The sequence below is a fragment of the Cupressus sempervirens genome, chromosome 2 (assembly GCF_028749045.1).
Source record: "Cupressus sempervirens isolate cs-2001-9-10 chromosome 2, ASM2874904v1, whole genome shotgun sequence".
NCBI lineage: Eukaryota > Viridiplantae > Streptophyta > Pinopsida > Cupressales > Cupressaceae > Cupressus > Cupressus sempervirens.
Window position 1 is genome coordinate 722,211,454 of NC_143119.1, and position 24,099 is coordinate 722,235,552.

At 37.5% G+C, this 24,099-nt stretch overlaps 1 protein-coding gene across 1 annotated transcript in view; it reads left to right on the forward strand.

Annotated features, from left to right (window-relative positions):
- LOC149575415 (myosin-15-like) overlaps positions 1-24,099 on the forward strand; it is a 226,018-nt gene that overhangs the window by 15,466 nt on the left and 186,453 nt on the right. Inside the window, exons 2-9 of the mRNA XM_089815148.1 lie at positions 9,849-9,977; positions 10,284-10,427; positions 10,699-10,844; positions 10,967-11,123; positions 11,282-11,340; positions 17,811-17,967; positions 18,054-18,203; positions 18,335-18,471. Coding sequence (XP_089671274.1) covers positions 9,849-9,977; positions 10,284-10,427; positions 10,699-10,844; positions 10,967-11,123; positions 11,282-11,340; positions 17,811-17,967; positions 18,054-18,203; positions 18,335-18,471 — 1,079 coding nt within the window. The remainder of the gene's footprint in view (positions 1-9,848; positions 9,978-10,283; positions 10,428-10,698; positions 10,845-10,966; positions 11,124-11,281; positions 11,341-17,810; positions 17,968-18,053; positions 18,204-18,334; positions 18,472-24,099) is intronic.

Genomic DNA, 24,099 nt, shown 5'->3' on the forward strand with positions numbered 1-24,099 from the left:
AGAAAGACAAAGAGGGCGCGGTCAAGGAGGAAGGGGAAGCGGTAGATCATCTGGAGGCCGCAATGAAACCCAAAAAAAAAATGAAGATGTGGGTACTAGTAGGAACCAGAGGAATGAGGGTTTCAACCGCTCCCATGATCAAGACTTTGGAAATCAGAGAGGAAGAGGTAGAGGACGTGGACAAGGAAGAGGAGGCTTCCGTGGTACCTGTTTCCATTGCAATGAAGAAGGTCATCGTGCCTTTGAATGCCCTCAACGACAAGGAAGGACAGATAGGAGAGCTGAGGGCCAAGCTAGGGTTGCTCATGTGGATGAGGATGCACAATCATCACATTCAGAGGATGCAAAAAGAGGAGAGACCTTGGTAAATGAAAGAGTCCTACTAAGTGGTGAGATTGAACCAGGACAACGGAGGGGTTTGTTCCGTACCAGATGCAAGTGTGAGGATAAATGTTGTGACGTGATCATTGATGGTGGTAGCACTGATAACTTGGTATCAGAAGAGATGGTCTCTAAGCTGAAGCTCAAGAGGGAGAAACATCCCTAGCCCTATCGGATTGCTTGGGTAAAAGATGATCATAAGGTCCTGGTAAGTGAACAATGTTTAGTGAAATTCAAAATTGGGAGTTACCATGATGAAGTTCTCTGTGATGTTATTCCGATGGATGTTTGCCATCTATTGTTGGGTAGACCATGGCAGTTTGATAGACATGCAATACATGATGGACATGCAAACACATACTCTCTGACAAAGGATGGAGTTCGCCACAAATTGAAGCCCATGAAAAAGGAAGGTGAAAAGGTATGTAGCAGTGCTAGGATTTGTCTTGTTGATGGAAGGAAGTTTTTAGATGGCATGAAACATTAGCATATGTGCTATGCTTTGATTCTTAGGAAAGATAAAGAAGGTAGTAGTGAAATACCACTTGAAGTTTCAGATTTACTAGGGGAGTTTGGAGATATTATCTATGATAATGTTCCAGATGGATTGCCACCAGTAAGGCAAATCAATCATCAGATAGATCTGATTCCAGGAGCTAGTTTGCCTAACAAGGCTGCTCACAGGATGACTCCTACTGAAACAGAGGAGCTAAATAGACAGGTTTAGGAGCTGTTGAGGAAGGGCTTGATTCGAGAGAGCTTGAGTCCATGTGCAGTACCTGCAGTACTCGCACCAAAGAAAGATGGAGAGTGGAGGATGTGTACAGATTCTCGAGCTATAAATAGGATAACCATCAAGTATCGGTTTCCTTTGCCAAGGATGTATGATCTTATGGACTGCTTGAGTGGAGCTCAGTACTTCACAAAGATAGATCTCAAGAGTGGCTATCATCAGATACGGATTCGAGAAGGAGATGAGTGGAAAACAACCTTCAAGAGCAAAGAGGGTCTTTATGAGTGGTTAGTCATGCCCTTTGGATTGACGAACGCCCCAAGCACCTTCATGCGGCTCATGAATGAGGTACTTAAGAAGTTCTTGGGAAAATTTGTTATTGTCTATTTGGATGATATTTTAATTTTCAGCAAGACTTTGGAAGAACATTTACTGCATATTCGTAGTGTCTTTGAAAGGCTAAGGGAAGAGAAACTTTTAATTAATTTGAAGAAGTGTATCTTTGCAAAAAGGGAGTTAGTCTATTTGGGGTTTGTTATATCACCCGAAGGTCTCAAAATGGATCCAGAGAAGGTAAAAGCCATCTTGGAATGGCCTACTCCAAGGTCTGCTACTGAGGTAAGATCATTTCATGGTCTGGTTAGTTTTTACAGGAAGTTTATTAAGAATTTCAGTGGCATATGTGCACCCCTAATTGATACAATAAGAGGGGATAGAAAAGAGTTCAAATGGACTGCAGCAGCTGCGAGAAGTTTTGAATTGCTGAAGAAGAAGGTAACAGAACAACCTGTGTTGGCACTTCCAGATTTTAGAAAGGTGTTCCAGGTGGATTGTGATGCCAGTGGCAGTGCTATTGGAGCTGTATTAAGCCAAGAAGGTAAGCCTATTGCATATTTTAGTGAAAAATTGAATGATGCAAAGAAGTATTCTGTTTATGATCAAGAGTTCTATGCAATAGTTCAGGCCTTAAAGAAATGGAGACATTATTTATTGCCAAAGGAATTTCTTTTGTATACTGATCATCAGGCATTACAGTACCTAAATAGCCAAGGTAAATTAAATCAGAGGCATATGAAGTGGGTAGAGTTCTTGCAGAGTTATACATTTGTGTTGAAGCATAGAAGTGGAAAATCTAACAGGGTTGCAGATGCACTAAGTAGGAGACAGTTGTTGCTTATAGTAATGCAGGTTGAAGTAGTTGGGTTTGATGAACTCAAGAATTTGTACCCCGAGGATCCTGATTTTGCTGAAGCATGGAAAGCTTGTAAAGAACCTGTTGCTGTAGATAGAACCAAGTGGTTAGACTATTTGATTCAGGATGGCATGTTGTTCAAGGGTAGTCAATTGTGCATTCCAAGGAGTTCCATGAGGGAAAATTTGATTAAGGAGAAACACAGTGGAGGGATGGCAGGACATTTTGGTCGAGATAAGACCATTGCCATTCTTAGAGAACATTATTTTTGGCCTCAAATTTCACAGGATGTGAAGAAGTTTGTACAGAGTTGCCAGGTTTGTCAAGTTGCCAAGGGGTTTAGTCACAATACTGGCCTATATCAGCCATTGCCTGTTCCATCAAGGCCATGGGAGGACATAAGTATGGATTTTGTTCTTGGATTGCCAAGGACACAAAGAGGTAATGACTCAGTATTCGTGGTGGTTGATAGCTTCTCCAAAATGGCACATTTCATTCCATGCCACAAAACTCATGATGCTGTCCATATTGCATACTTGTTTTTCAAAGAGGTGGTAAGACTACATGGTCTTCCAAGGAGTATAGTTTCTGACAGAGATACTAAATTTGTGGGGTATTTCTGGAGGACATTGTGGAAAAAGTTGAGAACAGACTTGAAATTCAGTTCCATGCATCACCCACAAATTGACGGCCAAACAAAAGTGGTAAACAGAAGTCTGGGCAATTTGCTGAGATGTTTAGTTGGGGATAAGCCCAAGGGATGGGATTTGATTTTACCACAAGCAGAGTTTGCTTACAATAACTCTATAAATAGGAGTACTGGAAAATCACCATTCCAAATTGTATATGGGAATAGCCCAAGGACTGCACCAGAATTGAGGAAGATAGAGCAAGGGGAGAGGACAAGTGCTGAAGCGGAAGAATTTGCTGAACATATCAAGCGTCTACATGAGGAGGTTCAGGCACACATTACCAAGATGAATCAAGAGTATAAAGCTAGGGCTGATCAAAGGAGAAGACATAAGGAATTCCAAGTAGGGGATCTAGTCATGGTGCACTTATGAAAAGAAAGATTTCCAGCCGGTACTTACAACAAGCTGAAAATGAAGAAATTTGGCCCTTGCAAAATTTTGAAGAAACATGACTCAGGAAATGCATATGAGGTGGAGCTGCCAGATGGTATTCACATTTCTACCATTTTCAACATTGCAGATTTAACAGAGTATCATGATGATGGTGCAGATGAGGTGCTGGTGTTAGAGCCATGTCCGATTCTTGCTTCTAAGAAGGAGGAGATGGAAGACATTCTAGATCATCGTGTGGGTAGGAGTACTAGAAACAAGCAGTATGAAGAGTATTTGGTCAAATGGAAAGGACGACCGATCAAGGACTCAACTTGGATTTCAGCAGCTGGGGTTTCCCATTTGGGATTTCCTCTACCATTCATAAAGTGACAGGGTCACTTTTCAATCTACCCTGGGTGTTTGATGCAGGAGCATCCAGAGGTATAAGGGCAATCCTATGTCACCCAAAAAAATGTACTTAGACTTAGTTTCTGTTTCATGTGTTTTCATTTTTGGACACCCATTTGGGTCAAATAAAGGTTCCAACTCTCATAGTTCCACTATCAGTGTGCTAGTAAATCCTGAAAAAATAGGAGTATGTAATTGGGCCATCATTTTGGTAAACTAGAAGGTGTGAATTGGCCAGATGAATGTAATTGTGATTTAGAGCATTCCAGAAAAAGAATCAGGTCAAAAGGCCCCACGGTTTGAAAGTTATTGCAGTTTTTCGGGTTTTGGAGACCTCTTAAGAATGCTTCAAAGTCAGGTTAGGGGCATTAAATGACCTCGAAAAGGGCTGAAAAATGGGGGACGAGCGAAGCTGGTCCATAGGGCTATAGAGCGCTTCGAGAGCTTTTCGGAAATGTAAACGGTTCATCAATCGGAGCTACGGTTCAAAAGTTATGCCTCCCGGAAGTTCGGTTACCGTTTCTGGATTCTTCTAGATTTGCGCCGACTTCTAACGCAGCTTCTGGAGCCTTCTATTTGGTCGGTGGATGCCTACTAGCACTTTCTAGAATGTATTCCTAGCTCTTAACCCTCCAGGGTCTATTTAAGGAGATTCCTGACATTGTGAAAGGCAGTTCGGAGTGGAGTTTGAGAGGAGGTACCGAAAGGAGAAATTATCTCCACATTTATGCTATTGTAAACCCTTAGGACATGTTTTGAAGTTTATTTTCTTTATACTGAATGTACGAGCTTATTTTTTAATTAATACAATTTCCCTTTTTCTGTTGTGTCCATTCTGTTCTTGGGTTGTGTCCAAACTTGATTGCTTAGATTGTGTAGCTAAGCGCTTCTGACATTCAACCTTCATGTGCCCAAACTTGTGGTAGTAGTTGCATTGAATGTTCTTTCGGGAACCATCTGATGCCGGAGCAGAAGACTTTAGCTAAGACGGCTGTTGAAACTTGCCTTTATCCTTTAGAAAGGATTTAGCAACGAAGGCTTGCTCTGTGGAGGTGGAGGTGGAGCTGTTACTAAATTGCTGTTTCCACCGATCTTGTTGAAGCAAAAGTGTGTAGAGATCAGTGAACTTCAAATAAACACTAGAAGACGTGATGTTGAGTCTCGATAAAATGCTCATAGGACTTTGGTAAACTTTGAAGAGTGATAACCACAATGTCCTCTTCCTCCATCTTGCGATCGATGGCAATCAATTGATCACATAATTCTTGAATCCAATTAAGGTGTGCCTAGAGTGAGGTTCGCTCGTCCATGACAATAGAAAACAGAGTGTTCTTCAAAAAGAAAGCTCAACTTTTGTCAGAAGTCTCATGAAGACCTTTCAAATGTGTCCAGATCTCGACAACTATCTTGCAAGATGGAATCTTAGAAAGTTGATCATTAGCCATGGATAATTTGAGATCACCGCCTCTCAATTATTTAGATCCCATGTATCTTGATCATGACCAAGAGTAGTCGGACACTTTGTAACACCCATAACAAGTTGATCGGTGTTCCAATATTCAAAAATTGTGATGATCCACTGCTTCCAAGTGCCATAATTTCGACCATTGAATTTTGAGTTGTGCTCAAGCAGAATGTTTGTCAGAGATGCCATGACATATTTTTGAATGAAAAAATGCGAAAATCTGTGAAGGCATGTTGTTCAAGGCAAAAAAACGGAAGACCCAAAAATATTGGAGTAACCTAGAAGAGAGTTGGAAAATCTCAAAAGGAAAATGTTGCCGTTTTTTGGATCCATTGGCTTGAAAATTGAGGCACCCAGAAAAATTTGGTGACAAACTAGTTGAGCTCTTGAAAAACCCACCAAGAACATGTAAAAATATTTTGGATCTTGTATGAAAATTAGGGTTTCGAGCAAAACCCTAGCCAATGGCCATGAATGGTCAAAGTTGCAGAAATAAAGTCATTTTGTTGGTAAAAAACATCAGTTTTTTTTTCAGGGATGGATATGCATGGACGAACATGGCTGAAGAGGGCAGAACAAATACCAAAGAATGGTGTAGCAGGCGCGCATTTGGAGAGAAGAATGCAGAAAATTGTCTGCAAAAATGACACTTTTTTGACAAGAAAAACGTCATAGAAACAAACTCGCAATTTATTGGTGATGTCTGGTTATAAGTAGAGGAGCAGTGATTAGCAAAAAAATGTGATTTGTAGCGAAATTGAGCCCCCCAGACAACAAAAAACATGAGCTGTAGTAGACGCGTTTTGTAGAAGTCATGAAAAAACCCTAGTTGGTTGTATAGAAAAACGATTTTTCATTGCGATTAGCTATGAATTTCTGATTAAAATGGAAATCCTAGACGAGTTATTGAGAAAATCTCAGAAATAAATTCGAAAAATTTGAGCAAATAATTTTCAAAGAAATCATAAATTTTTGAAGAAGTTTGAAGTATTGGCTCTGATACCATATTACGAAGTAATTGGAAAATATTTGCTTGTTATTGATAGAGACCGAGAGGTCATTTTATACAAAAGAATGGAACGCTGTTTCCTTAGGAAACGATTGTAAAGAATAGAAACATTCGATTCTAGCTGAAAGAAAGCTAAAAAAACTACAACTAACTAAAGCTAACGAAATATATACAATAGATTACCATTAACTAATAATAGACAATTATCCATTATCGTAATATGTACTAGATAAAAAAGTTAAATCCTTAAAGAAGTTCACAAGGGAGAGATTGGAGAACATACAAGTGCCAAGGATACAAATAAGAAAAATATTACTAACAAGATTGTGACCTTGTTGTGATTATTTGGAGTTGGCCAAAAAATCATGCAAAATAATATCAGAGGATTGTGGTTTTGCTCAAGGCAAATTAATTTTTTCACTAAACTCAACTTCGCCAAACTATTTAGACATTTATCATGTAAAGAAAGGTATAAATATTTATGAGTTGCAAAAAAATGCCTTGTAAACAGTGACAAAGCATAGTAAAATGCTTGTATAATAATATTTCAAGTTCAATGATGAAATGCCCCATTGGCATAGTGCTTGATAACGGTATGTTGTTAGTAAAAAAGATAAAGGGGAGATGAAGTTGAAGATCAAACATGACAAATTCACAACATGCTACATAAGAACAAAAATATAAGTAGAAGCATTTGATAAGTCCATAAATGTAAACCACTTCTCCTTGGATAGATAAAACTACATCCAAATTAGTAACAAGATTTACACCTGATTATAACTGATATATGGTTAGAAGCTTCAAAAAGGAATCTTAGCAGTTGAGAAGTTTGAATCAAAGCAAAAATCCTGTACTAGTTAAGTTTCAAATGTGCAAGGTACTGTTATAGGAGGGTCATTGGAGTTAATGTTACTGTGATAGGATTGATTACAAGAACAAGAAATCATACATGAATGTCGATCGGCAAATTTTTGACTGCAGTAGCACCAAACATAGATGGAAGGCCTCAGGGAGACAAATTATTGTATGTGGTGACTACCTGATAATGAAGGTTTACAATTATTGTCCAACAAACTAAAACAAATCACAAAGACAATGTTCGATGGACACCAAACATATAAAACAAAAATAACTTTATCTTTAATGCCTCGTAAGGCATATTTCACTAGATTGTCTAGTGACAAACCACCCTCCAAATTCTATTTTGTTTTGCAGAGCACTTTTTGGGTTTTGTAGAACATTAATTTTTCACTTCCTTATGGATTCCATGATTGACATCTTGTTTATGCAAGAAACTAATGTAGAATTAAAATCTACATTAAAGGGTCTTTTTCTTTCTTGCTGCTTTTGACAGCGTCTCCAATTTTTAAAAAATAAATCACTTCATAAATTTTTGGGCGAGGCTACTGTCAAGGCCGTCATAATAATACCTGTCTGCAATTTCTCAACAAAATATGTTTGGTAATGTATAGAACCTTAAGTTGTTTTTTGATGAATATCAAAATAGAAAGAAAAATAAAATATGTGAATATCCATGTTATCGAAAACATTAACTGCACTTGAATTCTGGTAGTAATTTGTCTAGTTGAATCCAACGTGTCATCTTTTGTTTTCATAGTATGGTTATAGTCCATATGTATGGCTTTTGCTTAACTAGTATATTAGCATTTTCACCTAATAAATGCTGCATTGTAAACTTGCCATTCTTAACAAATTTCCTAAACTAAGTAATTGGTACAAGCACTTGATTTTGGCCATCCCTCTGATTTCCACTAGCATAGTGGAATGCCACCCACAAATATAGTCTTTTGGTACAAAATTCTAAGTGACAAGAATCTTTTATTTGTTATATATGTGGAAGCTATATCATTTCAAAGTCAGAGAGGCATTAATGAAGGACACATGGGAGAGTTGGAATTGAAACAAATAAGTTTATTTATCTTTGTTATCTGACATGAGATACTTTTGAGGTATATAAGACATGGCAGTTATCTTCCACCATCTTTGCCAAATCTATGACCATGTTCGTCCTATGAAATCTAATGATATAAATGTATATATAATATTACAAGTCCACAAAAAAGAAATGCCTTGGAAATTTGATAAGGTTGATATTTTACACAACTTTTCACCTTAGAATTTAGTGGAACAAAGTCTAAATAAACTGTTGTAATTTGGTTGGCAGTGTGTGGGATGAGTTATATAGAGGATTCCTTTGTTTTTGGATGAGGGCTGCTTTAGTGTTGGTTACTATGTGTTGCAAATGGAGCTTTGCTGTTTGGAACCTTGAGAAAGACTTTGATGATAATCACAATGCTTTGGTGCATGGTTTGATTGCACAATGTTTGATCTGCCCAGATTATCTTGTGCCACTGGAAAACAGTGTGTGTCATTTTGCAGGAATGGTTCCACAATCTTGGAAATATGAGAAACTGATAAGTAGGAGATAATTTCCACAGCTAGTCAAATTATGAAATTGCTATCAGGATTTAACTGTGTGATTTTTGAGTCAAACTCATTGACCCATGTTTCATGAGTAATGATTCAACATGAATCCATCTCTCATGAGAATAAATGGAACACTCAGCACTCATTGGATCTAGGTGATGCTCACAGGGGTGAAGCACCGGGACTTCCCGGGAGGTCACCCATCCCAGTACTACTCCACTAGGATGGGTGACCTCCCGGGAAGTCCCGGTGCTTCACCCCTGTGAGCATCACCTAGATCCAATGAGTGCTGAGTGTTCCATTTATTCTCATGAGAGATGGATTCATGTTGAATCACTACTCATGAAACATGGGTCAATGAGTTTGACTCAAAAATCACACAGTTAAATCCTGATAGCAATATCACACTATGAGAAACATTTGTTGAACCCCATGACATAACTTTTTTGATCTTTGTATGGTTAGAGAGGGATAAGTTAAATAGTTGCTTTATATTTTGAAAATGGGCATTTTAGGAATGATACCATCTTTCTTTTTTTTGAGCAGCTTAAGGATGCCAATATTTATGCAGACATTGAAAAGTTATATGTATTAATGAGAAGGTATATATATGCTTTAGACATTGAAAATGAACGTTCTAGGAATGACACTATCTTTCTTGGTGTTGAGCAGCTTAAGGACACCAAAATATATGTGGACATGATTGCATTATTATTGTTTTCATACAAAGTGAGAAATCCTTGACATAAGCTGTGGCTGCTACAAGTAACTTCCATTATGGGTGAAAGCACTACAGAGAATTTCATGTGATTGTTTTAAAATCATCAAGCAAATTTTATGTTCCTGTCTTAGACTGTTGTCCATATGGCAAAAGCTATTTAGTCTTGAGGATTTTATTCTTGAAATCCCTAAAATAAAGAAATATTTTGAAATCATCAAGTAACCTTTATGTTCCTGTCTTAGATTGCTGTCCATATGCCAAAAATTGTATTGAAGATTTATTCTTGAAAACCCTAAACTATGTAATTGAATTGGAATCATTCCAAAGTTAGTTCTACTTTTCAAAATTGTTTTTCGTAGGCTTTGTCTCAATAGAACTAATCAATTTTGCCTCTGAGAGTTCTCAATCTGGCATGTCTTTTGAACAGTTTCCCAAAGCGAGCATTGCTATTGGATCAAAAGTATGGGTTGAAAATAATGAAGTTGCATGGGAGGATGCTGATGTAATTGAAATTGAAAATGGACATGCTAAAGTTCTTACAGCCAGAGGAAGTGTGGTATGTTGGATAGAATGATGCTTTCTAAGCTTTTAGTTTGTTCATTCTTAAGTAGTGCCATTGTACATCTCATACGAATATAGATTTTGTTGATATCATGCATGTTTCAAGGTTTGTCTTTAACTAGCTTGTGTATCATTCTTTCTTGCTTTGGTAATTGGTGTGCTTGTATAATAATCTTTATGATCTGTTTTTCATTGAATAGTATACACTTGTAGACATGCCAGCGGTGTATTTTTGTAGCATATTTTTTATTTTCAAAGACAATATTATGAGAATCTTATCTTGTAATTGCCTTTGTTGTAGTTTTATACTCCCATTTTAAAAATGCATCCTAGAGATCCAGATACAAAACATGGAGGAGTGGATGATATGACTAAACTGGCCTATTTGAACGAACCAGGTGTTTTGCACAACCTTGCAAGAAGATATGAGCTCAATGATATATATGTAAGTGATACAGTGATGGGGCTTTTCCTATATTGGTAGATTGACGTAGATAATGCCTTCATCATTTATAGCCTTTGTCCTCAAATCCCAAGTTGTAACACTATGCTTTTGCAGCATAAACAACAAAATTTTACACAATGGCAATCAAGTGATTTGATCTTATACATATGCTCTTTAATGATGGTTTCATTTTATTCTGTTGTTCCAGTTAATTTTCCTATTTAGTATTTTCCTTTATATTGAGCAAATATTTATTTCTTCATTTTGACAGACATATACAGGAGGTATTTTGATTGCCGTAAACCCTTTCACAAAGCTACCACATCTATATAATGTCCACATGATGGAGCAGTATAGGGGAGCAACATTTGGGGAGTTGAGTCCCCATGTTTTTGCAGTTGCTGATGCTTCTTACAGGTAATTATTTGCATCTCTCTGTTACTGGGATCCCATTATCAATATACATTGATGCTGTGTTTGTATTTAGGTATGCTCATTTTGACATTTTGGTTTTCATTTTTTGGGTCTATAAAATTAAGGGCAATGATAAATGAAGGGCACAGCCAATCAATACTGGTGAGTGGTGAGAGTGGAGCTGGAAAAACAGAGACAACAAAACTCATAATGCAGTATTTAGCTTATATTGGTGGTCGGGCTGCTACTGATGGCAGAACAGTTGAACAACAGGTTCTTGAAGTATGATATCATAACCTCCTCTGTTGGGATTTTTTAAAAACAGTTAGCTCAATGCCTATTTCTTCTTTCTTTGGCTAGTGGTTCTTATTTTATTCAGGATACCCAAGTTTAATTTTTGGTTCTAAGACATCTACTCGCATGAATTTTGTTGGTTACAGTCTAATCCACTCTTAGAGGCATTTGGGAATGCAAAGACGGTACGAAATGACAATTCAAGGTAAATATGATCTAAATAGTGAATTAGTATTGGTATCGAGGCAGATCATTTCTAGTTCTCAAGATGAAAGGTATTATAGGTTTCTAGACGACTCAATAAATTCATGTCTAATCATGTATTTGATCAGGCATTAATTTTCAAACATATCTATATTTGGTTTACAGAAACATATGCCAATGTACTTTATCAATGTATCAATTTTAATTTATATCTGAAATGCATGCTGAGAACATCATAGACTTGGTTACAGGCAGAAATTTATATCTGAATTTGATCAGGCAGTAATTTTTAAACATATCTACATTTAGTTTATGGAAACATATGCAAATATACTTATCTATGTGTTAATTTTAATTTATATCTGCAATGCATGCTGAGAACATCATAGAATTGGCCAAAAATGACACAATCTTCAACCTTTAATGTGGACAGAGGAGGCAAGAAACCTATGAAAACAGAAAAATAGTTGAGTACTTGAATTAGTAATAATATATATGGACAATAAAGCAATATAATATATCAGGAAATATTGTAGTGACCATTACAAAGAGGTTCATCTCGTTATAAAGTATGTTAGAGATGTTGTGGTGTTTCCATCTGAAAGATTCCCAGGCTTCCAAGGCAAATAGCTTTTTTATTTTTCAGATTCTCTCTACTTTTTTTTTTTGGTCGATAATCGCTTTTGACTGGAGCTTTGAACCAGTGAGGCCACATTCTTGAGGGACCTCATCCTCATTTTTGTCGGCATTCTATTCCTGTTGTCCTCTACCACCCGTGCCATACACCTTATATCTCCTAAACCCTTATCACTCTGGCTCCTAGTCACTCTATCCTCCTTATCTTTCCATACAACTTCACCTTATTTCTCCATTACCTTACCACTCCAAACTGCTCATACCAGTCCTTATGACTCCCAAAATGACTGCCACTGTACTCTTTATGACTCCCGAATAGTTGACAGCGATCCTCGAAGAACACAAAACACCTTATCACTCCAAACCCATTTTTACCTCTGAAAAACATCGGTTATTTAGCAACTTCATTCACAGGCAGACCAAACTGGGGACCACCATCATCACCAAGGCGCAGGGGACACATCATCGTGTGGCAGTAAACCTCCAAATTCCACGTCAACGCCTGCAACACACAGCGCACGGATGAGCATCACCAACAGGCCACCGCCGAGCAAACAAAGGCAGAGGACAAATCATGGCATTAATGGCCCCACCGGAAAATCACAACACACAACCACCTCGCCAAGAATCGAACACTAGACCTCATACAAACGAGGCTCTTGACCTCATCCCCTGATTTTCTCTACTTTGACCAGCATTATGAAGTCTACTTTTTTTTTGATGGTTTTGCTGTATATATATATTTTCTTGTTTTCTCTTTTTTTTTGGTTCTTTTATGATATTCAAATGCAATTCTAGAACAAACGAGGGAAAATGCTTCAAACCAATTAATTAACACAGACAATTCTAAATGAAACCAAATTCTGCCTTTAAATCAAGCAATTGCCAGCAATCTGTACCAGTGCTGTATGGCCAAACATGAGAGAAGTCAGCTACGAATGGAATTCTCATAGACCATAATCTGATAGGAGTATATCTACGAGCTGACTTGGAGCAGTACATTGTAAGGCTGATTGATTTTCATGCTCTGTCTGCTGCCACAGATTCCAACATCCAAGAAAAGGAAGAAGTGAGTTGCCTGGTAACTGTATGGCTGGTAAATAAGCCTGCTGATGACTGGTTCAGTGCCTTAGGAATCAGATCTGCAACTGCATGAAGCAAATTTCTGCCCAGAATTCTATGAAGCTTCCAGGAAGTGCTATGGCTGGGAATGACTGCCCGTAAACATTATAATTTGCCTGGGTATGCTCAGATCTGCTAATATGATAAACAATATTCACTCTTCTCAAGATCTGCAAATACAAATTTGAAAATGTTCCAAGAATGCCCAAATGAAGACCTTGAGCAGATCTTCCTCAATTGTAAATTTGGGTTTCGTTCAATTTACTCTTTTCCAAGGGTTTTTTGTGCTCAAAGAATCAGGCCTGTTGCTGTAATCAGCTCGAGCTCTCCAGTTTACAAATGCTGATTATGAAAATAACTTGAACGAATGCAAAATGAGGCCCAATTGTCTCCTTTTATCTTCTTCCCTCCAACTAGTTCGAATGTCCTACAGTTTGGAGCCTTCATTTTTAATTCAATTTTAAAAAAAATACTATTCTCTCTCCTCAATGAGACATGCCTTGCCTTTCCTAGGGCATACATGTCCTAGCTCCCAAGGCTCCTTACACATGAGGCAAAATTTCCTCCTCGAATCATTGTGTGTCTCCTAATCCATCCTGGGGGGCGGTGGTGCACTCTTGGGCTTTGTAGAGGTTCTATCAAATGGCTTTGTGCTCTTAGAAGGCTTCTTATCCTACCGATAAGAAGTAGGTATTAGTGATGTGTCAAGCTCAAGTGTAGCTTGTATAGCCTCCTCTATGGTCTTGGGCTTGAAAGCCCTAACTAAACCATGTAATCTCTCTTGGAACCCCTCAATGAAATACATCACTACACGGCTGGGAGGCATCTTTGGAACCATGATAACAATACACTGAAGTTCATTAATGTAACTCTCAACTGGACTAGTTTGTCTCATTAATGCTAGATCCTTAAAAATGTAACTCTATCCTTTTATTGAATCTAGCCATGAGTCACTCTGTGAACTTTGTGTAAGAGTGTATGAGTCCATAGGTTTGGGTGACCAAACCATGGTGACAACAATTATATGCAATGCTCACCAAGTGCAGCACAAAATTGAATGCGCTTTTGCTCAAACATAGGCTTAAGTGACTGGTATATATCCAGTTTGTGCACCCAAGCCTGTGCACTAATCTTTCCACTGCCATCAAAAGGATAAAGTAAGCTTGCTAGTCGCTCACTTAATCTCCATATTACTACTGTCTGGGCCATCTATCTCCCCTAGTCTCCCTGCACTGTGCACAATACTGGAGTAGGGGGAAAGCATCTCTAGCATGCTGTAGAAGGGCTTGCCACTCGTTAATACTTCCCATCATTGTATCGTGAAATCCAAACCCACAAGTGGGTGTACCTATGCTTGCTCCTTTCTGGGAGGGAAGTGTGGCTGTACATGCCTATCAGTTGTATGTGTGCGTGTCCTATCCCATCTAGGAGAGCCATACGTTCTGTCTTCCGAGGAAAGAAACTTTCTTCTCTTATGACTTCTAGCAACTGAAATATACCTTCTCTCTCTGTCTCTTCTACCATGCTTGTCTCTGTGTTGACCCAGCTCCAACTGATCAAGGATATCTTGTAGCCTGTCTAATGCTTGTACTAATTGTGGCTGCTTATTCACGAGAGTCTTGAACAGCTCCGAATCAAGATCCTCTTGCTGGTTCTGCCTACCCCTCTGTCGGGGACTCCTATTGCCATCATGTAAGTTCCTGAGCTCTCTTGTGGACATAATATTTATAAGCCTCAGATTTGCCTTGATGCATAAAAATGAACTCAAAACGTTAGATTGACAATATTATAGTCTGATGCCAGTGAAAGATCTCCAATATGAGTCAAAGACAAATATCTGACAAATTTTTGAGTTTTTCTTGACTTTGATCAGTCTTATGAAGGAAGTCGTTCTTGGTCATTGAGTTTTAGCTGTATATGTTTCTTTGGTTTTTTTTGCTTGGTTTCATATTCTTATGTATTTTTATGATATTCATATGCAATGCTATAACAAATGAGGAAAATGCTTGAAACTAATTAATCACCACAAACAATTCTAAATGAAACCAAAATTTGACTTTTCATTTAAATCAAGTAATTGGCAACAATCTGTATGAGTGTTGTAATACCAAACATGGGAGAAGTCAGCAACAAAACAGACAGTACGGTGGTTCTGTGAAAGTTGTATAGTGGGAGTAAGGGAGGGGGTGTGTGCTGTACGGTGCTGGAGATGGCGAAAAAGTACTGTGCTGAGGTAAAATATGGACTCAGATGGACTTGTCGAAGCCAAAAATGGGAGTTAGTGTGAGCCTCATGATATTAGATAGATATGATCCAACTCAACGTTGAACACTTACAAGAAACTTGCCAGATAGTAATTTGTAAACCAAGCATAGAGATGTATGCAATTTGTAAACCAAGCATTGAGATGTATGCAATTTGTCACCAGAACATAGAAATATATTCTCAACAAAGATGGCGCTCTAGATGTGCCCGATCCAGAGCAAAGTATTACAAAGAATTGGAATAGTGTTAGGGTTGAATCTCGTCGAAACTGCACTAGCCAAGTAGAGAAGATCTTCCACTTTCGAAATGGCGAACAATATTGAACTCCAATAGGAATTTGTAGTACAATAAAATAATCCAAATCACATGCTAACAACTTCCTACATGTCGCACATAAATACCTCTTTGGAGAAAACTTCAGAGAGTTTACAGAAGAATGCCGACACAACAAACACCTATGGATAATTAATAAAAATTGGGCGGCTTTATTAATTAATTAAATAATTCCTTGTGATATTTTTAATTAATTAATCTAATTAAAGTATTTTAATAAAAATTGGGGACATTACAAATCCTTGTTCCCCAAAGATTGCTTGCCCTCAAGCAGTCCATCATTAATGGTTTTCCCATTTCAGCTCTAGGATCCCAAACCAAGCGCTGACACCAATAGTTGTATCTACTTAAGTCTTCATGCTACATCATGATCACGCAGACGCACTTGGATGTAGGCGAGACAAGTAAATTTTAATCAAGCTTTCTTTGCGTCACTTTGATATAAACATGGCCATGTCCAGAGTCATTAGGATCCCATTGAGATCCCCTGATTATTAGATCCAAAGCCTTCATATCATCACACTCATAAATTTCTTCAGGGATCTCATAGCTCAGGTACAACTTGTAGTTTCCATGAGGATGTCCCTGACACAGAGAGATGGCAATCATATATGCCTCATGCCCAGACAAAGGGTAAATTCCATATTCAATAAACTGTAAAGATTGCTCTTGCAAACAATCCCCGACTGAGTCCGCATCTCTTGGAAGTTGAACAACTACCAGTAGAGCTTGCTTATTCAGAGGGTAGCTGGTAGAACCCATATTTCCATCAAGTTGATCGTTGGGTGTTGGTTCGACGATATTTGTGCAAGTATCTTCCTCCAAATTACTTTCCTTCATCTTGGACTCGAGTACCAAATAGATTCTATCTTTGTGGTAAATGATGTCGTCAACCACCTTGTATTTGTCAGCTTGCACTTGACCGTCCAACTGTTGACATGCAAAAGTATTCTTGGAGTATTTGATCAATAAATGTGCCTTCCAATCGGCTGGAGACCATATGGCATTGTTGGGTGCCATAATGTGATTCAAGTCCAAACTTTCAATTCTCTTAATAGGCTGTCTAAATCACTAGCTCTAATACCACCGTAATGTTTCAAAGGCGATCTCTGTCTAAATGTGAGTCACTGTAATGTTCCAATGGTGATCTCTGTTTGAAGGTGAGTCACTGTAATGTTCTGAAGGGGACCTTGGTCCAAAGGGGACCTCGGTTGATTATTAGTTGTATGGTGATGTTGGATCAACTGTACAGGTGGTGTGAACTGGTTGTATGGTAGTTCTTTGAAAGCTGTACAATGGGAGTAAGGGAGGGTTTGTCTGTCGTATGATGTTGGAGATGGACAAAGAGTATTATGCCGAGGGAAAATATGGATTCAGATGGACTAGTAGAAGCCAAAAATGGGAGTTGGTGTTAGGCTCATGATATAGGATAGATATGATTCAACTTAACGCCAAACACTTATAAGAAACTTCACAGATGGTAATTTGTAAACCAAGCAGAGAGATGTATGCAATTTGTCACCAAAACATAGAAATATATTCTTAACAAAGATGGTGCTCCAGATGTGCCAACTTTGAAGGAAAGTAATATAGAGAATCGGAATAGGGTGAGGATTGAATCCCACCAAAACCGAACTAGCCAAGTAGGGAAGATCTTCCACTTCCGAAATGGCAAACAATACTGAACTCCAACATGAATTCATAGTACAATAAAATAATCCAAATCACACGCTAACAACTTCCTACATGTTGCACATAAATACCTATTAAGAGAAAACTCCCAAGGGTTTACAAAAGAATGCTGACATGGCAAACACCAATGGATAATTAATAAAAACTGGGCGCTTTTATTAATTAAATAATTTCTAGTGATATTATTTAAATTTTTAGGACCATTTAATTAATTAACCCAGTCAAAATACTTTATTCAAAATTGGGGACATTACATGTGATCTCCTTTTGATTACAGTTGGTTGTCTTTGGAGTTTTTTGCTATTGAACTCATTGGCTTTTTATCTAAATCTAAAGTTTTAGACAGATTTTTTTTACATTATAATGTATAGACTTTCCATGTCCAGATTCTAGGGGAATTACTGATTCTTTATGTTTTTTCAGTCGGTTTGGTAAATTTGTGGAAATCCAGTTTGACAAAAATGGTAGAATATCTGGAGCTGCAATCAGGACTTATCTTCTAGAGAGGTCCCGTGTTGTGCAGATAACACATCCAGAGAGGAACTACCACTGTTTTTATCAATTATGTGCTTCTCCAGAGGTATACTAATATTTAGCTTTCTTTCCATATAAAATTATATTTATTTATTTAGAGCTTCTTGATGACCATTGTTTTTTACAAATAAGGATGTAGAGAAGTATAAGCTAGGCGATCCTAGAATGCTGCATTATCTGAACCAGAGCAATACATATGACTTGGTCGGTGTCAGTAATGCCCAAGAATATATTAATACCAGAAGGGCCATGCATATAGTAGGCATAAATCTTGAAGAACAGGTATGTAAATATTTCTGGAGTAAGTTGAATTTCAAGAATTTAATACAACACTTTTATACCAGGAAGCTAATTTACAAGCCAGTAGAACTCTTTCATTGTTTGAATCTTTTGTTGTTTTGATGGTTGAGCAGGAAGCTATTTTTCGGGTTCTCGCAGGAATCTTGCATTTAGGTAACATTGAGTTTGTTCCAGGAAAAGAACACGATTCGTCATTTCTAAAGGACCAGAAATCTGCTTTTCACCTTCAAACTGCAGGAGAATTGTTAATGTAAGCATTTCTTTTATTTGACACGAGAATAGTGTTGTTGGTTGTCGATAAAATGTATATTCTGGCCCTCTTTCACTGTTTTTTTGCTTTGGAAATAGTCTCTTTGATACTTGTAAAAAAGACAGTTAAACAAGTCTTTTTCACAATAATATGTAGGAAAATTTTTCTTACTAAAGGGAGAACTCATTGAACCCTGTGGGCTTCTAAGTTATGATTACAACAAACATAAAAGTGAAACACAGATACAAAATGAGGATTGCATTTCTTCCCAGAATCACCTTTTAAAACTGATAATACATGGTGCCAAAAATGGAATTGAATAGTTAGCAAGTTTAAAGTACAAGTTAGTATGTTTTCCCTAACAACATTGAATGTGGGATCTGGCACATTAGATAGCAATTAACAAATAGCTGTGCACTCAAGAATATGATTACATTAACTCTTTCAATCCCCAATTTTTTTTGATTCCAGGCTGGTAGCTAGGTAATGAAAAAATTGGCAGTTATTGAATATTGTCACTCAACGGATTGTTAAATATTATCTTGATTATCTTTAATCTTCCTAAGCAAAATGGATAAGTCATTAATTGTTCTCAAACCATCCTCACAAAGATTTCCAATCTACCGCTGAATTATTATTCCATGTGATACTAATGCATCAAGTTGTTATTGGGGCTCGTTACAAAACTCGGTGGTGAATTTGTTCTTTGCTGTGATAGTAGAATATCAAATGGACAATATATCCTTTTAACTTCCTCTAGCATACCGTCAAGTCTGCTTTCACTCACAACCATAGTTACACCGCCTTGGGAGTTAGGGGGATGGCAGAATGGGGGGACAAGTTTCCGAGACATGGGGACAAAGGGACCTTAATTTGGGGACGGTGGTGGGGTATAGGATGGGTTGTAAATACTATACATATGGTACATAAAATGCTAGTTATGAAGAGATGTATTGCATTATAAGATATAAAGATGTAAAAGAGTAAATACTTGAATACTGCATTGAATTGGAACCTCAAACATTGAACATAAATAGTTGAATCAGCAAATAGTCAACACTAGAACGTCCCCCCATCCTCAATGGAGGTGGTGGAATTTGGTGGTGCTGTTGGGGATGGGGGAATGGAGTCCTTAAGTCCCAAGTGTGTCCTTGTCTCCAAGATGTGAGGCAAATGGCGGGGGGGGGGGGGCGCGCGTCCCCATGTTGCTATGCTCACAACCCTTTTCTAACATTTCTTGGGCACTTTTTCTTGTGAAATGTAACGACTTTACAAGTGAACAATCTCTCACTTACTAATCTAAGATTAATCTTTGAAAATTTAAAACCAGCAACTGTATTTGGATGAGGAATTGTAGTTTCAGCAATAATGTATATCTGTGCTTAGTCAATTTTGCTTGTCTTTTGATCTTCTTGTCGTTTCTGCTTTAATTTGGATGGATGTTGCACTCAAATTTAGTGGGGTTGCAACCACCTCTCTCCTGTTCTTGTTCAAGGTTTGTTGGATCCATTTTAATTACTTGTGCTCGTCCATGGAAGATGTATCTCCATGACTTTAATTTCTTTTGCTAGTCTATAGGAGTACTAGATATAAGAATAGGAGGTTTGGGAATTTCAGGAAATATATCATGTTGAATAGAAATTCGAGCTAAGAAAGTGCTTACTGCTGCTTTAGGGATTGGAGAACTGCTTATGCAAATAAATGAATGACTTTAATTTCTTTGCTAGTCTATAGGAGTAGGAGATATAAGAAAAGGAGGTTTGGGAACTTCAGGAAATATATCATGTTGAACAGAAATTTGAGCTAAGAAAGTACCTACTCCTGCTTAGGGATTGGAGAACTACTTATGCAAATAAATGAAGTAGACATCACCTTGTCATTACTAACTAGTTTCAACTGGTCATGTCTTATATTTTGCTGAGCTTCTCTTGCAGCTTTCAATTTGCTCTTCTGATCTTTAATAGCAACATCTGCATCTCTTTAACAAGAGAAATCACTATTCTTCTATTTTTTTGTCTTGACCTTTTTCTTTGTAGCACCATCTAAGCTAATCTTCTTTGTAGGTATCCTTTGCATCTGTTCTTCAGTGCCTTATACAATCCTTGATTATGCTATTTTAGACAGACCAATCAATAAGTGATGATATTTGGATTTTTCCCTTAAGAGTGAACAAACTGGGGACATAAGAGATCTTCATTGAATCACCCAACAAATTTGGCACTTGCTTGGATTTGAATCCTTAAGCTGATCTATCTGCAAGCACCCATATCTTCTTTTGTAGGCTTCATACTCAATCATGTCAATTTGAGGTAAAGTTCTAAAATTGAGGCATATGTGCAAATTTATTTAGAAGTCTTGTAATAAATATGCCTTTTGAGTCAAATTGCATATGCTTATGTTTACATTTAAGGTCACAGTTATTATACAATTGAATCTCAATGCTCTTGGAATCTAAGGTATTTCTGCATTTGTGAGGACCAATTTGTATTGGAATTTTTTTTTCCTAATTAGTGTTTCTTCCTACAATGTTCTGTTAATTCTGTAACTTTGATCTCATACTGATCTGATTGTATGGATCGTACAGTTCTAATAAAGCATGAAGTTCCTTTAAAGGGATTGGCCTCTTATTTAACCTAACCTAATCGGCGTCTATCTTGGGAAGATATTATAATGTTCTTATACATAGTTTTAGTTAGTATCTTTACTAACTAATATATTTCCTTGAAGATGCCGATCTTGGCAAAGATATTCACTAATTATATTGGGCCGACTTGGGAGGAGACATGTCCTTTCTAAGGACATGCCTCTTGAGTGCAATATAAAGATGAGGTAAGGATGAGGTTAGAGGATACACAAGATACAATTAAGTCTGCTCCTCTACATTACTGCCTTGTATGATTTATTGCAGAGAGAAGAATATTTCACGAATAATTATTAAATTATTGGTTACACTTCATATACAAGTTTGTACATTCAAAACCATCTTCAGCAATAGTGAAAGGTATTATCTAAGTCTGATTTATAGCAGAATTTGCAGAAACTTTACATGGTATCAGAGCTCTGGTAGTCGAACCTAGGCTTTGCAAATTGACAATCAGATTTAAAACATCTAGCAATTCCTTCCACCTTCAATGGCTAGCACAATCAGACCCGAAGATAGGTTTGATGGAAAAGAACACTTTGTTGCTTGAAAATTCAGAATTATGATGATTCTTGAAGACAATGATGTAATACATTTTGTTGATAAAGAATCCAAGCGACTTGATGCTAATCCTCATAAAATTGTATGGATTAAAGGAAACAGGAAAGCCATGCAAATCATATTAGATGGAGTTAAAAATGAAATAGTACCTATGCTACTGAAACATTAGACAATATTTAATATGATGAATGCATTATTAAATGCATATGAGGTTACTAATGCGACTAGAACCCTTGCACTAAAGAGGCAACTAAATTATATATAGATAAAGAAGGGAGAATCTATGAATTCATACTTCCTAAGGGTGGCTAGTTTAAGAGATGAACTTGCAAGTATAGGGACCATGATTGAAGACAAAGAGCTAACACTTATGGTTATAGATGGGTTACTAGACTCATGGGAAACATTCTCACAAAGAGTAAGTACTAGAGACAATCTCCCAGACTTCAATAGACTTAAAGGAGATTGCCTTCAAGAATAATCTAGGAAACTTAAGAAAGGAGGAAAATTGAAAATTGAAAATTGAAGACGAAGAATTTCATGTTCTCAACACAAATTCCTATAAAGGTAAGAAGAAGCATTTAAAGAAGAAGAAAGGTAATCAAAGAAATGACAAACCTAAGAAAAATTTATCCAAAATAAAATGCTTCAAATGTAAAAAATTTGGACACTGTAGATCTAATTGCCCTAAGCATACAAAGCAGCAAGTAAACTGTGAAAGAAAAAAACTATGACCTTGAGAATTGTGTATTGTACTCTGCACTATCAAATAAAGTATCAAGCAAAGCATGGGTAATTGATAGTGGATCATCTCAACACAAATGTTACTAGGAAAGAAAAAAACTATGACCTTGAGAATTGTGTATTGTACTCTGCACTATCAAATAAAGTATCAAGCAAAGCATGGGTAATTGATAGTGGATCATCTCGACACATTATAGGATACAAATAAGTACTGGATTCAATATCAAAAGAAGTTGATGGTGAAGTTACCATCGGTGATAATTCCTCCCATTTAGTCAAAGGAATTGGGAATTGCACCTTGAAACTAAAGTCAAGTATTTCTCTACATCTCAAAAGAGTAGTCTATGTACTATGAATAAAGAGGAATCTAATCTCTGTTGCAGCACTTGAAGATGATGGACATAATGTTGCATTCATGGACGGTAAAATAATAACTTGGTTTAAGAACTCTTCATTTAAGAAATCAAAGATGATTGGTCAAAGAAAGGGATTCTTGTATGAATTAAATACAAAACCTAGTCAACCTACTCAAGCCTTAAATTCATGAAACTGCGGATATAAACAAAATATGACATAGAAGGTTATGACATCTAAATTTCAAAGCCTTATCAACTATGGAGAAGATGGTTATTGGTTTGTTTATCGTACAAGGTAAAATGATACTTATCGCATGTAGTACAGTAAGATATAACACAGAACAAATACTTTAGTCATATATGCAATATGCTCATTACAATGATTCCAATGATGATTCCAAAGTCCCTTTTGGACGGTGTATATACTTTCCCAAAGGGGTGACTCAACTGTCACGCACCCTTTCAGATATAATTCTACCTATTGGCTACAATATAGAATTTACTGACAACATCATCCCCCCCAAAAAGTAAAGTCGTCTCTAGACGACAATTACAAAATATCCGAGACAGATTAACAAAATAGAATACACTAACTGCGACTAACTATAACAGGATAGATCTTTTTTCGTCACACCACATTCACATTTCTCCCATGCTTGCACCAAACAGGTCTTCAAAAACACGTTGCATTTGTAGCCTCTACTATCACAATACTGTCTCCCTAGCCAAGGTGACCTTGATAGCCACTCGTGCCACCTTCTTTGCTTCCAACTCCTGGGTACACTGAGCCAAGTGTCGCTCTTATTGCCTCCAACTAGATGATCAGCTCCTCTCGAGCTCTTTATGCATCCACCAAGACAACCTCATGTCCAACACTTACTCCAAGTGCCTCAAACTGTAGCATCCCTCTCGAAAGGCTTGCTCCATTGCTCTCTCCACCTCTGGCAGATAGACACTCCATGCCTGCAGTAGCTCCAGGTCTCATCAACTGGTCACAATTCCCACGATTGATAACTGAATTGATTGGGGATAATGCCCCCAGCAAGGTCGAGGGGTAGTGCCCTTGCAGGGTCCTGGGGCAGAGCCCTAGGTGCAGTCCCTGTTGCGATATAGGGCGGGGTCAAGGGGCAGTGCCCTCGCTGCGAAGACCAAATTAGCATCCTCAAACGCACACAAAAGTCCATGGAACACACCATTTTTGTGATTTTCTTTCGATCCCATACTCTTTTTGCCAACTGTTTATGTTTTACTACTTGTTTGTCTTTCCCTTCCCTTTGGTATCATACGTTATTCATTGTGAACATTTTTTATTTGTCGTTGTTTGTT